The sequence below is a fragment of the Leptonotus elevatus genome, chromosome 2 (assembly GCF_054856555.1).
Source record: "Leptonotus elevatus isolate MCC_2025b chromosome 2, RoL_Lele_1.0, whole genome shotgun sequence".
Taxonomy (NCBI): domain Eukaryota; kingdom Metazoa; phylum Chordata; class Actinopteri; order Syngnathiformes; family Syngnathidae; genus Leptonotus; species Leptonotus elevatus.
This window is the reverse complement of record NC_141240.1, coordinates 15,637,427-15,652,445: the sequence shown is the minus strand read 5'-3', so window position 1 is coordinate 15,652,445 and position 15,019 is coordinate 15,637,427. Positions and strand designations below refer to the sequence as shown.

Sequence of the window (15,019 nt, the reverse complement as noted above, 5' to 3'; positions counted from 1 at the left end):
AAAGTTCAGTTTATACTCAGCAGAAAGTCATCTTGTACTGTATCTGTTATCAGCAGCAGACGACAGCAAAACACTGAGCAGCGCTCAGCAGATGGTTCGACATCGATTCAATCCCAAAGGTACAACATCACTCATCTATACTATTTTCATCACTGTTTACTCTACATGGGTTGGACAAAAAAATGCAAAGACCCAGCTCGGGCATAAGCATTCCTCTGTAATTGTTTGGATAGACGTATGCAATATCAAAATACTAACTTTGAGAGTGATAGAATTTTTTTGCCATCCCACAATATTATTGTTGAAGAGCTGACTAAGCCCATGTTGGAATGCTGCTCCAATAGGCCTTGATGGCAGGCACTAGATATGAAGGCTTTGCACATGCATTTTTTTTTTCTGCATAGATATTTTGTACCTTTTGGTATATACAGTGTGTCCACACGTACTGCCTACAGCACATTGTCTACAATTTAAAATGCATAACAAAGCATGAGGTGGTGAAGCATAAATGTGAGGTTCATTTAGCCAATTGGAAATCTGAAAAGTGCCATTTCTGGAAGAAGAAAAAAAGCAAGCAAAAACAAAGACTAACACAGAGAAAGTAACTCAACTGAAATGAAAGAGAATAACCTCTGTACAATATATAAAACACTTGAATGTTGTCATAAAAATAAAAAAAGAGCCTCAGCCTGAATGTTTTATACACCTGATTGAAATGATCAGGATTGTTATCATTTGAATCAGGTGTGTTTAAGGAGAGAAAAATCTAAAACATGCAGGATAGGGGCCCTTGAGGACCAGAGTTGGTGATCCCTGCTGTACATCAATCATAAAGTACAACAAAACAATCAGAAGCCTCGAAGTCAATTCAAAGGAAATTGTTCAGTCTTAAATTATATTGAATCTACGAAGAAAAATATTCCCTGACTCTCTTAAGAAAGATGATACATAAGAAACATACTGCATTAAGTATGCTTTTGCTCGTACCCTGCATCCAGGTGGAGTCGTACTGCTCGGTGCGGATGACATGTCGGTTGCCAAGACTGCGGAAGAAGGCAGAGTCTCTGCTCATGAAGTCTGAAGTAATGCCAGCATACAGCTCACCATCTACACAACATAAAAAGAAACACGTCAGCACTCCTCCACCAGGTTGTTCAATCTCGACTCCAAACTTGAGCAAAGTTGTGGTTTGAGAAGCCAACTTACCGACAACCGCCGATGCTGTTTTTTGAAAGGGGTCGTATGGACATTTGCCCTTCCCGCATTCAGTTTGGCTGTAGGAGAGGGTCTGGTGCCCTGACTGGAGAGACCAAAACAGAAACACTTTTGTCTTGAAACAGCTCAGAATGAGATTTTATTCTCTTATTCATCACACACACACACACACACACACACACACACACACTTCCCACATGCTAGTAAATGGCAAATTGGGGGTTAGTAGGCTAAGTGGAAGGATTTTAAAATGTGTTAAGTCCAGTCTTAAACCAGTTAGCGCCACCAGTTCCTCTAAGCACCACGTCTGCACACATGCTCTGATCTTGCGTGGCCTTTCATGGGATTAGCTCGTTCCTGACACATGCACATGTATACACACACACACACACACACACACACACCCACACACACACACACACCCACACACCCCCCACACACACACACACACACACATCTTACTTGACCACACAGTCACATATTTGCAGTATGTAAGTTAATTCATATTGCAGAATTATTGTCTGCGTTCGAGTTACAAGAAACTCATTATACCATATCGAATCGAATCATAATCGAACCGGTTCAAATCGCTACATTTTAAAATGCATAGTCCTCGAATTGTATCGCACCACATGTAACAAGATGCATATCAAAAATGTATTTGATTGGAAACATGCACACATCTAATGGGATGATATTTATATTCATATTATAAAAATGAAGCGTACATTTCTGGATGAAATGCGGCCCATGCTTGGCCATTGGGGCAGACACCGCACTCACACGGTCTCCTAGGCCTGTGCATAGGGGCCATGGCTGGTAGTAGGAACGCACACGCACGCGCACAAACAAACACAATGGGCGGGCTCGCAGCAACATTGTTTCACACACAAAAAAGAAAACATTTAGGGCTCTATTTTGGTAGACTTTGCACACGCGCTCGGGTTCAAAGAGTGTCGCATCTTGATTTTTGTGCCGGCGCAAGTTTAGTTTACCGTGTTTGGGAATTTGTCAGACCGCACTGCGCCGTGCTGGGTATTGGGTGGGCCAAGGGCGATTTCTTTTACACACTGCCAGCGCACCTGGCAACTTGGTGGCAGAAAGTAGACGAGACTTTAGACCAGCTGAAAGCAGGTCTAAGTTGTGGCGCATGTGGTGTAAGACAATTCTGGTGAATTTGGTGGAGGCGCAGACAAACTGATTCTGAGCTGAATGTCATCATATTTAAATATTAAAGTGACAAAAAGAAGAAAAAAAACAGATACAAAAAACACATTTCCCCAAAACATTTTTTTTTTGTCTTAGCACAAGGAATTCAAATCTGGATAAAGATGTAGATGGAAGCAGAATACAGTATTTTGTCACATGTACAGTATATTAAAAGAAAATATTTCTGAGGTTTGCATGCATGTGGTTCTGATTCTTCAGTTACGCTGATATCAGCATGTGGTGTAGTTTTCTTGCAATAAATCTATTATGGTCCAATTGTGTATTTTGATACTGGCGCTATCTTGGACAATATATTGTAGTGTTATTTTATAAGGAGCTACTTTGTAATTCCCACTGCTGATAACATAGAAAGGGAAATTTGGATGGATGGATAGGAGATCAAGCTACTAAGCCTGGTCCAGCCATAATAGCACCACGCTGTGTGTTTGAGGTCATACCTGTTGGAAGATGCTGGTATCTATAAAAGCACACCTTGGGTTGAAGGCCCCTGTGCCACACACATACAGGTGAGTCTTGTTGAAAGGCTGCAGGACTCTTAAGAAGTTAGCACACTCCATCTGGATAGAGAAAGTTGCATGATATTGATCTTCTCAAAACTGTTTGAACTATTGTTATCAAAATATTAACTATTATTATTAAAAAAACAAAAAAAAAAACATGTGTTTCTCTGTTAGACAGAAATGCACATTCAAGTTTCAGCTCACACGAACAGGGGATTTAAAGAAAGGAGGAATATCACCTGTTTTTAATTCCCTATAGTCGTGTGAGAGTTGTTTTTCTTCCTGAATACATTTGAAACTTTTGACAGTTTGAATTACGGTTCAGTGAAAATAAGTGCACCCGACAGTGAGGAAAAGATGAAAAATATCTCAAGTGACTCCTGCCACAGATACATATCTGCATTGAAGTGTGTACAAAAAACACACAGTAAGTGATACCGACGTCGACGCTGAGGCTGAGCTTATGTGTTACTGTGTTTGGGTATGCTGATTCACCTCTGGATCCTTTCCAGCCATTAGACATTCTTGGACCCGGTCCGGACTGGCAGGCCAATGCAACTGGAGAGAGTGGGGGAGAAAGTGAGATTTAACGACCGCTTTCCCTGCTCACTTTACATTTCACTTAACAAGGTTCTGGTCATGGCAGGTGCTTTATGAGGAGGACAGTCAGCATGAGTGCAACACTGAACTTGAAGAAAGAGGTCAAGAGGAGAAGAGGGAGGGCTGTTACCGCAGCAACCAGCCTAATTAATCTTTTTTTTTGAGAGAGAGAGAGCAGCCTAATGAATCTACTGATTGACTGACTACACTAATTTGGTCATTATAATCACTCAGAATTAAACAATTACTTACTTCAAGTATCACAAGTGAATCAACTGGCTGAACACTATGTGCAAGTCAAAAGGGTATTGTGGGTATTAGGATTTGCCATTGTGACCGCTACATGCACAAATACAGTACATACATGCGCACAAATTCGCAAGAATAATTTGTCGGTGCTGTCTGTGGAGGGCTCATGTGCACTTCGCAGTTCGCACTTTCTTTTTTAGATTCGAAGCACCCCTTAGCACCCCTTAGCTCTGCCATATAATGAAAGCTCATCAACGGCCTAGCAGTAGGCGGAGCAGGATGAGCAGTGGCTCATTTGCATGAGATACATCACAATTTAATCAGGTAATTTTATTTTTTTGGTGTGTTTTGTGTTTACATTTCAAGCATATTTCCCCCCTTGAAAATTCAGTTTCCTACGGAAATGTCATGTGTGTAGATTGTGTTCCAAATTTGACATGACTGACAAGTGTATGGTTACGCTGTTGTTTATAAGATAATGAGAAGATTTTTAAAGGATGTGATGAAGCTGCATAAATGTAAGTCAGTCCAGTTTGGATTTCTTTGTGAGAAAGTTTAACTCATGGATATAAAAATGTTCTTGGACACAGCAGACGAAAAGAGGGATTTAATTTTGTCCGCGTTCCGACATAAGAATAATATTAGCAGCCCTGGACGCCAAAATGTTGACTAGTATAGTTCAGGGTTTTTTTCCCCTTACATTAAAGCAATGATAACTGTTGATAACGCAGTGCCACTTATTTATGAAATTCATGATATTTTATTTGTGGGTTGTGGGTCTACTTTTAAAACTGAAATTCAGTCTTTGCAACTGATGAAGTGAGCTTGCCGTCGGGAAACAATCTGGGTTGTCAAGTAATGGCTCCCTGATGTAGTCATTGCAGCACTGCCTGATAGATAGCCGATTAGATTAGAAACCACAGTCAGCCTTATCGCCGCATACCACACACTGGCAGGAACCAGCATGGACCACCGCCAAAGGATTCTCACCATCCCAAAAATGTCATTTCATGGAAATGTACCTCTTTGTGGGGAAGTGACTGTCAACGCACACTGGGGCTCTAAATTTGTAGATACTTACAATGTAGAAGACATTAATTAATTAATTAATGAGGTATTTCCTCATTTTCATGCCGATGTGCTTCTCTGGAAATTTGGTTACGTGAATGAGCATTGCTGGGCCTTCCAATGCCTTTTCCTTTGACTTGCCACACCTGACAATTTCATCTGAAAATACTGGAACCACGTGTAACTATTGGCGCATAACGTCATTTAGGTCAATTTGATGTCTCGGTGCAGGCAGACCGACTGTGTTGGACATTGTCGTATTTCATTCACAAATATGACAGCAGAGTGAACCAAACTCTCTGAATCATCACATAAATCTGTTAATTGAACACATTATTATTAGCATCATCATTTGTATTATATATTTTGTTAATATTTTGACAGTATGCCACAAAATATGAATGCGTAACAGTTTCCGTTGCACACTTTGTATGTTGACAAAAATATAATTGTTTTGCAAATTTCAGAAATTATCAAATAGGATAAATTTTGTGTTAGTTTTGTATATTTCTCTGTGCGGCTCCTAAGCAACATTTAATGTTTAATATTTAAAAATACACCTTTTTGTGATATTTATCCTGATATAGTATAAGAGATAAATTATTTAGTGTTAATTTTTCTTAATCTGTAAATGTTGTGGAACAATCCTTGGAAAAATACACACCATATATCTAAAACTGTAGATGCTGCACGAAAACACTCAAACTTGCCAAAATATGTGATCAACTGAAAAGATGAAAAGGTTGTTTATGTTAGCAGAGAAAATAAACTGTAATGATGAGAATATGGCAACACAGGAGGGGCTGCAACGCCACATGGGAGGGAGGAAAAAATACTGCAGACAAGTTGGAACATTTTATAAACAGACTATAAATATGGCACATGACTTTCTAGCCAGCACAGAGCTGAGTTGTGTCTTGGATGTGACTATCTATCCTGGTATTGGCTGCCTGCCTGGCAGAGTGGGTGGCTGGTCAGCTAACTCCTGGCTGTTAATCTGCCTACCTGCTTGCCCTCTGCCCGCATACACATTTCACTGATGTAAGTATTGATTTGATGTCCTTGCTGTGACCCTGAACACATCCTGACAGGCTGGCAGAGCCATCGTGACGTCTGTCTGCATGTTCAAGCTCAAGCATAAAACGAACTATTGGCACACAACTGTCAAGTGGTCTCCTTTAAACTGATTTCAGGCCAAAGTTCATGTTCGTGAGCACTCAATCTGGCTGTAAATCGCTGATAAATGGATTCCATGACAAACATTTGGTCACATGGATAAGGGTGAGCCAGAGAAAGAAAGAGAGACAAGCGTGATTTTCACCATCTGACTCAGGAAAGGGCCGGGCTCACTCAGCACATCCTGCCTCAGGGTGTTAAGATTTATGTTATTGATGTCAAACAATTTACTCAAATGATGTGAAACAAAGAACAACTTCTTCTAAAAAGGTCAGTTGTTTTGCAGCAATTGTTCTCTAGTTTCTAGCATTGCCAGTAAAGGAATCCTTGAGGAAAAACGTCTTGCAACACATTTTCCTATCCAATTAATTGGTGAATAAATCAAAGGTAGGGCTTCAAAATCATTGTTAGTTGCCCTATTATTCACATAACAAACAACAACAACAACTTTGGTCCGGAACAAGTTTCAGTGACTTGTCTGTGGAAGAACTTCACCGGACCCCATCAAACACATTTGTACTATTGTGATGCTCTCGGTTCCAACATCTCGAGTCTAACCTCACAAAATGTACAAACACAGACGCACACTATCATTTTATAGTAAGTGTTTTCATAACACCGTGTAAACTGTGACTGCTGCAAAGAGGAATCACATTTCCTTCAGTATTTGTTACTGCGCGTCCCGATACTTTTGTCCATGGAGTCTATGCATAGAGGTAGGCATGGAAGGATTTACTGGTGTGCTATGGGCTTGATGTAAAAAAAAAAAGAAGAAAAAGTTAAAAAGTAAGTGCCCATATTAATAGTTTAAACCATAATTATTCTACAAGCTTATGATTACAAAACACTTACCGGTATAGATACTGTAATTTAACTCAGCTTACAACATTACCCCTAAAAACAATGATTTACATTACAGATGATTTGATTTGGTGGGGGTGGGGGGGGGGGGGCACTGGAAGTATGAGGATGGTGCCGTGTATGTCATCTCCACAACCTGTAAAAATAACAATAACAAGACTTCTGTCGTTTGTTAGCTTGAGCTTTCTAACAGTCACTCAGCAGAAGAAGAAAAAAAACAGACAATGTACGTGACTCTCCGTAACTTTGCTTGGGGGCATGTAAAGGAAAACCCCACCGGTCAACATGGCGCAACAGGTCTGATAAATTCCCAAACATAAAAAAATGAAGATGTGCCGGTGTATACGCCCGTGCGCACGTGCGCCGTCTATGCCAACAGCGGCCAGCGTGCATATTCGTGTGTGCAACTTTGCAAAGTAAACACCAACCTTGCGGGGGTTCTGTGTAATGTCATCCATGCTGGTCGACAGCAGGTTATCTTTCATGGCCACATAAAGATGCATCCCATCTTCATCGGGCAGCAGGGAGTGAAGGTCTCCCGCCTCCAGGGGCAGCGTCAGCAGGCGCCCATTCCGGATCAGTTCTATTGAGGAAGGACCACATGGGCATCAACCAGAATGGTCACGACTGCAGACATTTTGTTGCTTACTGTTGTTGAGTCAGTAAGATTACTTTCAAGCAGCTGCTGAGCGAGATGTATTCACACATTCTCATTTGAACCTTAGTTAAGTAGATAGATGCCTGGTACTCTGTGCAGTTGTTTAAATAACTACGGTGCATGTCAAATTTTCGAATTTAAATGGTAAGGGTAAACAAAATGATACCAGAAAAACTATATTAAATAACATAAAAACACACATGGCTTTAACTCCAGTATACCGTATTTACTATGACAACTATAGTGCTGGAGATCAGCTGCTAGCCAAGCAAGTGAAGGCATTGCCTGTCCATCTGTCTTGTGTTAGCATTTCATATTTCGGCTACCAAGTGATTTTTTTTTTTTTATGTATTTTCAACTTTGCGTGAGATTGTAAAACTCAGAGCTCGTTAACCGCACTGTGCCTGCCTTTGCATACTGCAAACGCCATACAATAGTGAGAGGCAAAAACATCTTATACAATTACACACATGGTTCTATTTAACAGTCAATCCAGATGTTTTGTACTGTCTTAGAATAATACCTGGAACGTGTTTCATCAAGTAAAGTCAAGTGGAGGTCCTTGTCAGTTTGCACCAATGGAAAATTCAATTGAGTTCAGTATGTATGCATTTTTTGTGCGTTTTCTTTGTTAAAGGTTCTGAATATAGATTTGCCCTATTTGGTTGAAGGAAGTTATGCAACCTTGTGTTTCGGAACAGATAGAAGGAATGTGGAGAGTGGAGATGAATGACACAGGAAAAAAGGAGAGATTGATAGAGGTTAAAGATTGATTGGTGGGATAGAGCAGAGATGGAGGCAGGATGAAATTAGTTGAGACCAGAGAGAGAGAAAATAACACATTAGATACTCTAAAAACACTTGTGTCAAAAATGAACCAGATTGGGTGAAATACGGATTGACATAACTTTTTGGGTTTCTTATACTGTATATCCCAAAATGATGGGTTCATTGAATAAACCACAATCCTTTTTTTTTGGAGAGGGCTATGAGTTAACTGATGAGGGATTCAATTTGCATAACAAAATGGGCCTTAATTCAATCCTTTTCCATTCCACAATGTCCAATTGGCATACATGTGTTTCTCTCAATTGCATTGCAAGAGGACAATTTCTAGAATGTCTCCCCTCACAGACAACCTGAGCTTATTTGTAGATGGACACCCTAAGGGCAGACCACTGCCATAGAGAAGGATTAAATATTGATCCAAAAATGCCTCCGGTTCTCCAAGATGAAGAATAGCCAGACAGATGTCTGAGCTGCAAATAAGGTCAAACTCTTCTCTTCTGGATTTGTACAAAACAGTGTGGCAAAATGGTATGACATCCTAACGTACAAATGCATGGATTTTGTCACAAAGACGGGACAAATTTGACAAAATGTAACCATGTTTGTCTGACTTTTTTGTCTAACTCCAAAATTGTTTACGTATTAATATTATAATGGCTAGAATTTTACACTTAAAATGAAAGTTAAGAATGTTAAAATGGGCATCCTGTAACAGATTTTGTGTGAAAGTTACAATGTTGGAAATTGCTGTCGTTTAGAGCAAAGACAAAAAAAAAAACAAGAAAATGTTTTGCATCTACATATGTTGTCCCATCACATCACACATTTCTTTACACAACTGTTACTGTTCTTTGATATGAAACTCACTGAATCTTGAATTGTTGTTTTTGTCTGGTCCCTTCTGGTCCCTTGCCAAATCAATCACAGTGTCTAACATGGCGGGATGACAAACTTCCACAATGCAGTCCAATTAAGCAGCTACAAACTGCGAGCCCGTGTGGGTTTGTTTACTCTTCCTTGCTGCGCTGTAATTTTGTCACTCACAGAAGCAATAATCAGAACCTGCGGGGGTCCGCTATTTTTTTCCGGACCTTATGAGATGGAACCAAGCTTGGGAAACGGTCAATGTGTACCCCCCCTTTTTGTAATTATGCTCATAAATGTGAGTGGAATCCAGTCGCACACAGGTCAAGGGGAGGAGACAGAGGAGGAGGAGGCGGCACAACAGAAAATAAGACTTTTATTTTTTAATGGACGGCCCTACAAGAGGAAAAGTGACAGCGAGGTGAAAAGAGTCTGATACTTGTAAGGCCATTACGAGAAGAGAATGAGGAGAATGCCAAAACATGACATGGTGATGGACAGATGAGGGGAAGCGGGTCACGAAAGGAAAGGCAGAGAGAAATCAATCTTGATGGAAGAGATGATGAAATAGTGATGGATGATGATGAGTTGGGTGGACGGGAATGAGAGACGACAGGAGGTGATTGTGGAGGAGATAGCAGCGAGGGGTGCGATAGACGCAGAGGGGGATTGAGGAGGAAGTAGGACAACGTGGATAAAGCCAAACTGTGTGGCGATAATGAGTCATAGGATAGAGTAATAACACAGCACAAAGTGATTCATAGATAGGTGGATTGAAGAGGATAGGGTGAGATGATAAAGGCTGGGAAAAAAATAACATGAAAGGGAAGGCGCTGGTAGGATGATCAATTATGATTGGATGGATGACAGGTGAAGGAAGACATTGTGAATAACAGACAATACCAAAATTGAGAAAGACAGAAAGAGAGGGGGATTATATTATTATGGCAAGTCATTAATTAGTAAATTAATACTGTAATATTACAGCAGGAAATAAATTTAAAAAAAAAATGCCAAAACAATACAATTCAGATTTGCTTGGCAGTGGTAAAAATAAAATAAAAAACCAAATCTGTTCAGAGACTATTTATTGCCATTCTATTTTTAAACAGTCACTGAGAATGATGCTGAGGATGAGCTGCGATGGAGGTGTCAAGATAATAATAATAATCAGGGTAAACAACGGGACGCAAAGTTGCAAAATGGAGAGATACAAAAAAAAACAAGATAGCAGATGCTTTGCTTCAGCTCAATAGGAAAACTCATCAGGTACTTCAGCAAATGGTCAGAGTGGTAAATTGCTCTCTTGCGTGCTGTTTTCAGTTTCATTACACACAGTGGGCGAATCAATAGTATGAATAAAGGGACTGTAATTCTTGTTTTGTTTACTTTAAGCATGGGACCATATCAAACATAAAACACAAGTCAGTTGGCAAGGTTATCCACATATTACTTGGACTCAGATGGAAAATGTGCATTTTTGTCCCCAACAGTCTCTCTCTTATTGCATCTGATGTTAGAATCATTATTTTCAGAACAAAAAAGATATGTATATTATTCACTGAGAGAAAAAAAAATGTCTAAAAAGACCCTTTGTTATTGTTGTTGTTAACCAAAATGACCCACACCCAATAAGATTTTTTAAATAGTGCATTCCCAACCAACAGTGTTACTTGGAAAATATCTTAATAACGTTTACGTAATCTCACAAACAAATTGTGATGAAAACATAACCACCTTATAAATGGTAATAAGTTATACAGTAACCTTGTAATGGGATTTGATTCTCAACCAAAATGAATAAGCTTAAGCAGGGCTTGAGATATTTTGTAACAGCGGAAAGTAAACATGGGTGGAACATTTGGTCATATAAGTAAGGTTTCAAACCAACACTTGAAACAGCCAAACTTCATCATAAACAAGAGGTACACATTTTTGCAATCATATGCTTTCAGAGGATTTGTCAGTTGGAGTGTAAGTTTTTATTTTATTTTGTATTGGTTGTTATAATCATAGCCAAAGTACAGTTTCGTATTTCAACTTGAAGGCATAGTATGAAAGTCAGCCTCTTCCCAGGGAACCTTCCTGCATCTGCATACACAAGCATCCAGCAAGTCATCTGAATTACAGTGCGCATGCCACAAGAGCAGCATGACCTTGCTTTGTTCGATATAAAAGCTCAGCTTAATTGAACCTGAAACCCCGTCTGCAGTGGAAACATCCACAACATCCCAGCAGGATCTAGCGGGCCACACAAAACCAGATCCCGCATCACAATCATAAAAACGCAATGTCAAGTGACGCTAAGTGTCACTGAGAACAGCTTTGGCAACATACACAAATGTGTAGGAATTACAGTGAAGCCCCCTAATGTGCACGACCCCTAAAGTCATATGAATCAGAATTGGACCAACATTTCTGGGGGGGATCTGGCTCTCAATCACACAAAACGTTCAACCGTACTTATTTTTGGCTTGAATACGGTGTAATATGGTTTCAGTGTATCTCACGAGAGATCATTTCAGCTAGTATAGTATCGAAAAACTCACTGTGTTTTGTTTGGTTTTACATTTGATAGCAGTTAATTGAATTGTACACTTGTGTGACACGTAAGATTGCTGCACTCACCTAAGTAATACCGTCGTCATCATTTCCATAAAAGGCTGGCTTTTTGTATTTATTTCCTTACACGCTTGGTTTTCGCGAGGGCGCAGGGCGGCACAAGGATGACAGCAACCCGGCACAAGCTGGGCCATATTTAGTGCTTGTTACTCAGCAAGCAAACAGGAAGTATCTCGGTGACATTCCCTGCTGTTTTGGGTGTAAATGTATTTGTCATTGTCACATCAAGCCCTGACTGATTATATTGAGGAGGAGGAGGAGGAGACGACAAATGTAAAAGATAGCTTTGCTATATTTTACTTTAAGCTAACATTTTTACTGTACAGCACTGTAAGTATTACATTCTATGTCCATTGCTGTGCCTTGTTCACTGTGCTTAAATGTCTCGCTGTTGCCTAGAATTACTCGACGTTCACTGAATGGGTTGGTCGATCATATTTCTTCCGCACGATCAATGGGGGAGGGGGGGGGGGGGCGACTGGGTAATGACTGGCGTTGTGTAACCAATTTTTTTTGACCGAATTGCACTGCATTCAAACAATCACATATAAAGTATATTTCAGATCACGTACTGTATACTGTCTACTGGACAGCTATACAATTTATGCAGACAAATGTTTACAAATGATATACTGAAATGTGTGTACATAGACTAAGACTACGAGGGAACTCTACTGTATCGCCATACTGAGATAGAAATGTACAGTATAGATTTAGATGCAAGATTATCTATATTTAGACAAATTCTTCTGATTTCAAAAACCCTACTGTCGGAGAGTCATTAGCATTAATGAATACATTTAGATGTTTGAGTCTGGCGAAATCTGTCTGACTGGTTCCAATCCTCTTTATCCTAAACAAACACAGATTCTTGTCAACAATTTAGCCAGGTCAAATGGCTCCCATCTTGAGCTCACCGCCATGAATGGCTTATTCAGAATGAATACATTCTTTCCTCTACCCAACAAACACACGCGCACACGCTACTGACTCAGTCGTGAAATCACCAGCTGCATCCACCCCACCCTTACTCCTGGGAAAGTTGCCGTGGCAACAGCAACCATGCCGGTATAATTTGTGAGCGGGTGTGAGTGGTGGGTCGAAGGGTGTCTCTTGGCCTTGCAGCCCCCCCCCCCCCCCCTCCCCACACTGCTACCTCCCCAACCCTTAAATCCAAATGCACACACTCCCAAGAATGAGTTTGACTCACAACAGCTGCCGTCAACACTGTTTGGAAAAATGTGTGCTGCAATAAAACATCAGTGTCCCCTTCTGGACATTTGACTAAATATCATTGGTCAACTATGTTGGGAAATGAATGATCAATGAATCAATGGCGTTGTTTTTAAATGGGCATGTGAAAATATGCAAACTCCACACAGAAAGGCCTCAGAGTCAGGTGTGAGAATCCTAAAGAATAATATATATGTCCGCAAAGAAAGCAAACTCCGCAATCACAGTGTGGCAGACTTCCACACACGTACGCCCAACTGAGTACAGCCATTCTTATCAGCTTCAAGTTGACAGCATGGTCAATGAGGGTCATGACCTCTGATCCCAGCCAATTGCCCTCTGACCCCTGTCACTCTGAATCAAAGTTGGGACATAAAGGAACAGAGGCATCGAGACATAATCCTAAAGGCCATCGCCTATTAGGACATGCAAGCACACAAAGGCAGACATGCACAGTGGGAAATGCATGAATGGCCACTTTATATTCCTTCAAGTGTGTCCGTACAGAATGTGCCTCCATTAGTGTCCAGTGTCCACTTGATGCCCATGTGTGTTTATATTTCACATTAGCAATTGATATTTTGCTGGCCATTAGTTTAAAGACTACTGGTCATGGGAACACAAACGTAATTAGAGAGCAACCATGTGTCGTGTGATACAGCTAAGAACATTCCTGCGCTCACACACACACACACACACCCCCCACACACACACACACACACACACAAGTAGAGGTTGTCGAAATTAATGAATTAATCAACAACTATGTTATTAATTGAGTAATCAATTTGTTATTGTTTAACTTTAAATTGTCCAAATCCTCTCATTTCAGCCTCTCAGTGGTAATTGTTCTCTGATTTCTGTAGTAATATGAAAGCAGACTGATTATACTTTGTGTTTATAATAATAATAAATAAATAAATAAACATTTGCAAACATCTGCTTTTATTCTGACGAACAATGACTGAACCAGTTTTTAAAAGCGTCGATTCTTCTCCTGGTAAAAATGATTTGCTGATCAGGGCGTCTCGGTTGCTCCACAATGTTTCATTTATATTGTCTTTCACAAGACATATTGCCCTCCTGCCACTTGGATTACGGCTCTTGGTTTTATGACAATTTCATCAGTGGAACAAACACGTTTGCACTTGAGCCATGTGGCCTCAAATGACACTCCTGTTTGTGTTTATCGCCTTTTTGTCACAACACAGATGTTAGGAACACGAAAAGTTGTCACGCATTCTGCATGTCACAATGGTTTCAATTAACGCTCCCCACTGTGAGATCCATAACTAGATCGCACACATGGCTAAGGTCCATCAATCCGTGAGATATTCTGCTAAACTAAGCGAGGTTCTGACTCTCACAGATCAATCTAGCGGGTACACAACCACTCAGGCTCATGTTTGCACTATTTCTGTATTCACTTCTACTTAGTTTTACACTTGTGTGACAGGTAATGGTAAGAAAATAATTTTTTTTAAATGAGGTACATCTGCAACGTGATTTTTATGGCACCCTTGAATCCGTGTTTTAGTGTTTCTGCATTAACATATTCACTGCCATTGACGGCTATTGACGTCAAAAATTCATTTGAACTATTTCTATTACTTTAACATTTTTAGAGTATACAAACCTAGAATTTTTTTTATTGTTCATTCAGAACAGATATAAAGTGTATGATTAATCGTGAGTTAACTATTGAAGTCATGCGATTAATTACAATTAAAAATTGTAATCACCTGATGCAATTTTAAAAAAGAAAGAAAAGATTATTAAAAATTAAGAGCGTCAGGCGAATTATTTTTTTAATCGTAATTAATTGCATGACTTCACGAGTTAACTTAATCACAAATTTGATATATTTTCTAAAAGTACAATTTAAAAAATCTAGGTTTAGGGTAAAAATGTTAAACTAATAGAAATAGTTAAAATGTATATTTGACGTCTATAA

General features: G+C 39.8%; 1 protein-coding gene across 2 annotated transcripts in view; it reads right to left on the bottom strand.

The window, feature by feature from the left end:
- Positions 1-15,019, bottom strand: part of sema3h (sema domain, immunoglobulin domain (Ig), short basic domain, secreted, (semaphorin) 3H) — a 51,720-nt gene that overhangs the window by 22,971 nt on the left and 13,730 nt on the right. For both annotated transcript variants that reach the window (XM_086068764.1, XM_086068765.1), the window contains exons 2-6: positions 7,328-7,482; positions 3,441-3,503; positions 2,883-3,002; positions 1,207-1,300; positions 988-1,107 (exon numbers count right to left, since the gene is read on the bottom strand). In XM_086068764.1, the coding sequence (XP_085924890.1) occupies positions 988-1,107; positions 1,207-1,300; positions 2,883-3,002; positions 3,441-3,503; positions 7,328-7,482 (552 nt within the window). The remainder of the gene's footprint in view (positions 1-987; positions 1,108-1,206; positions 1,301-2,882; positions 3,003-3,440; positions 3,504-7,327; positions 7,483-15,019) is intronic.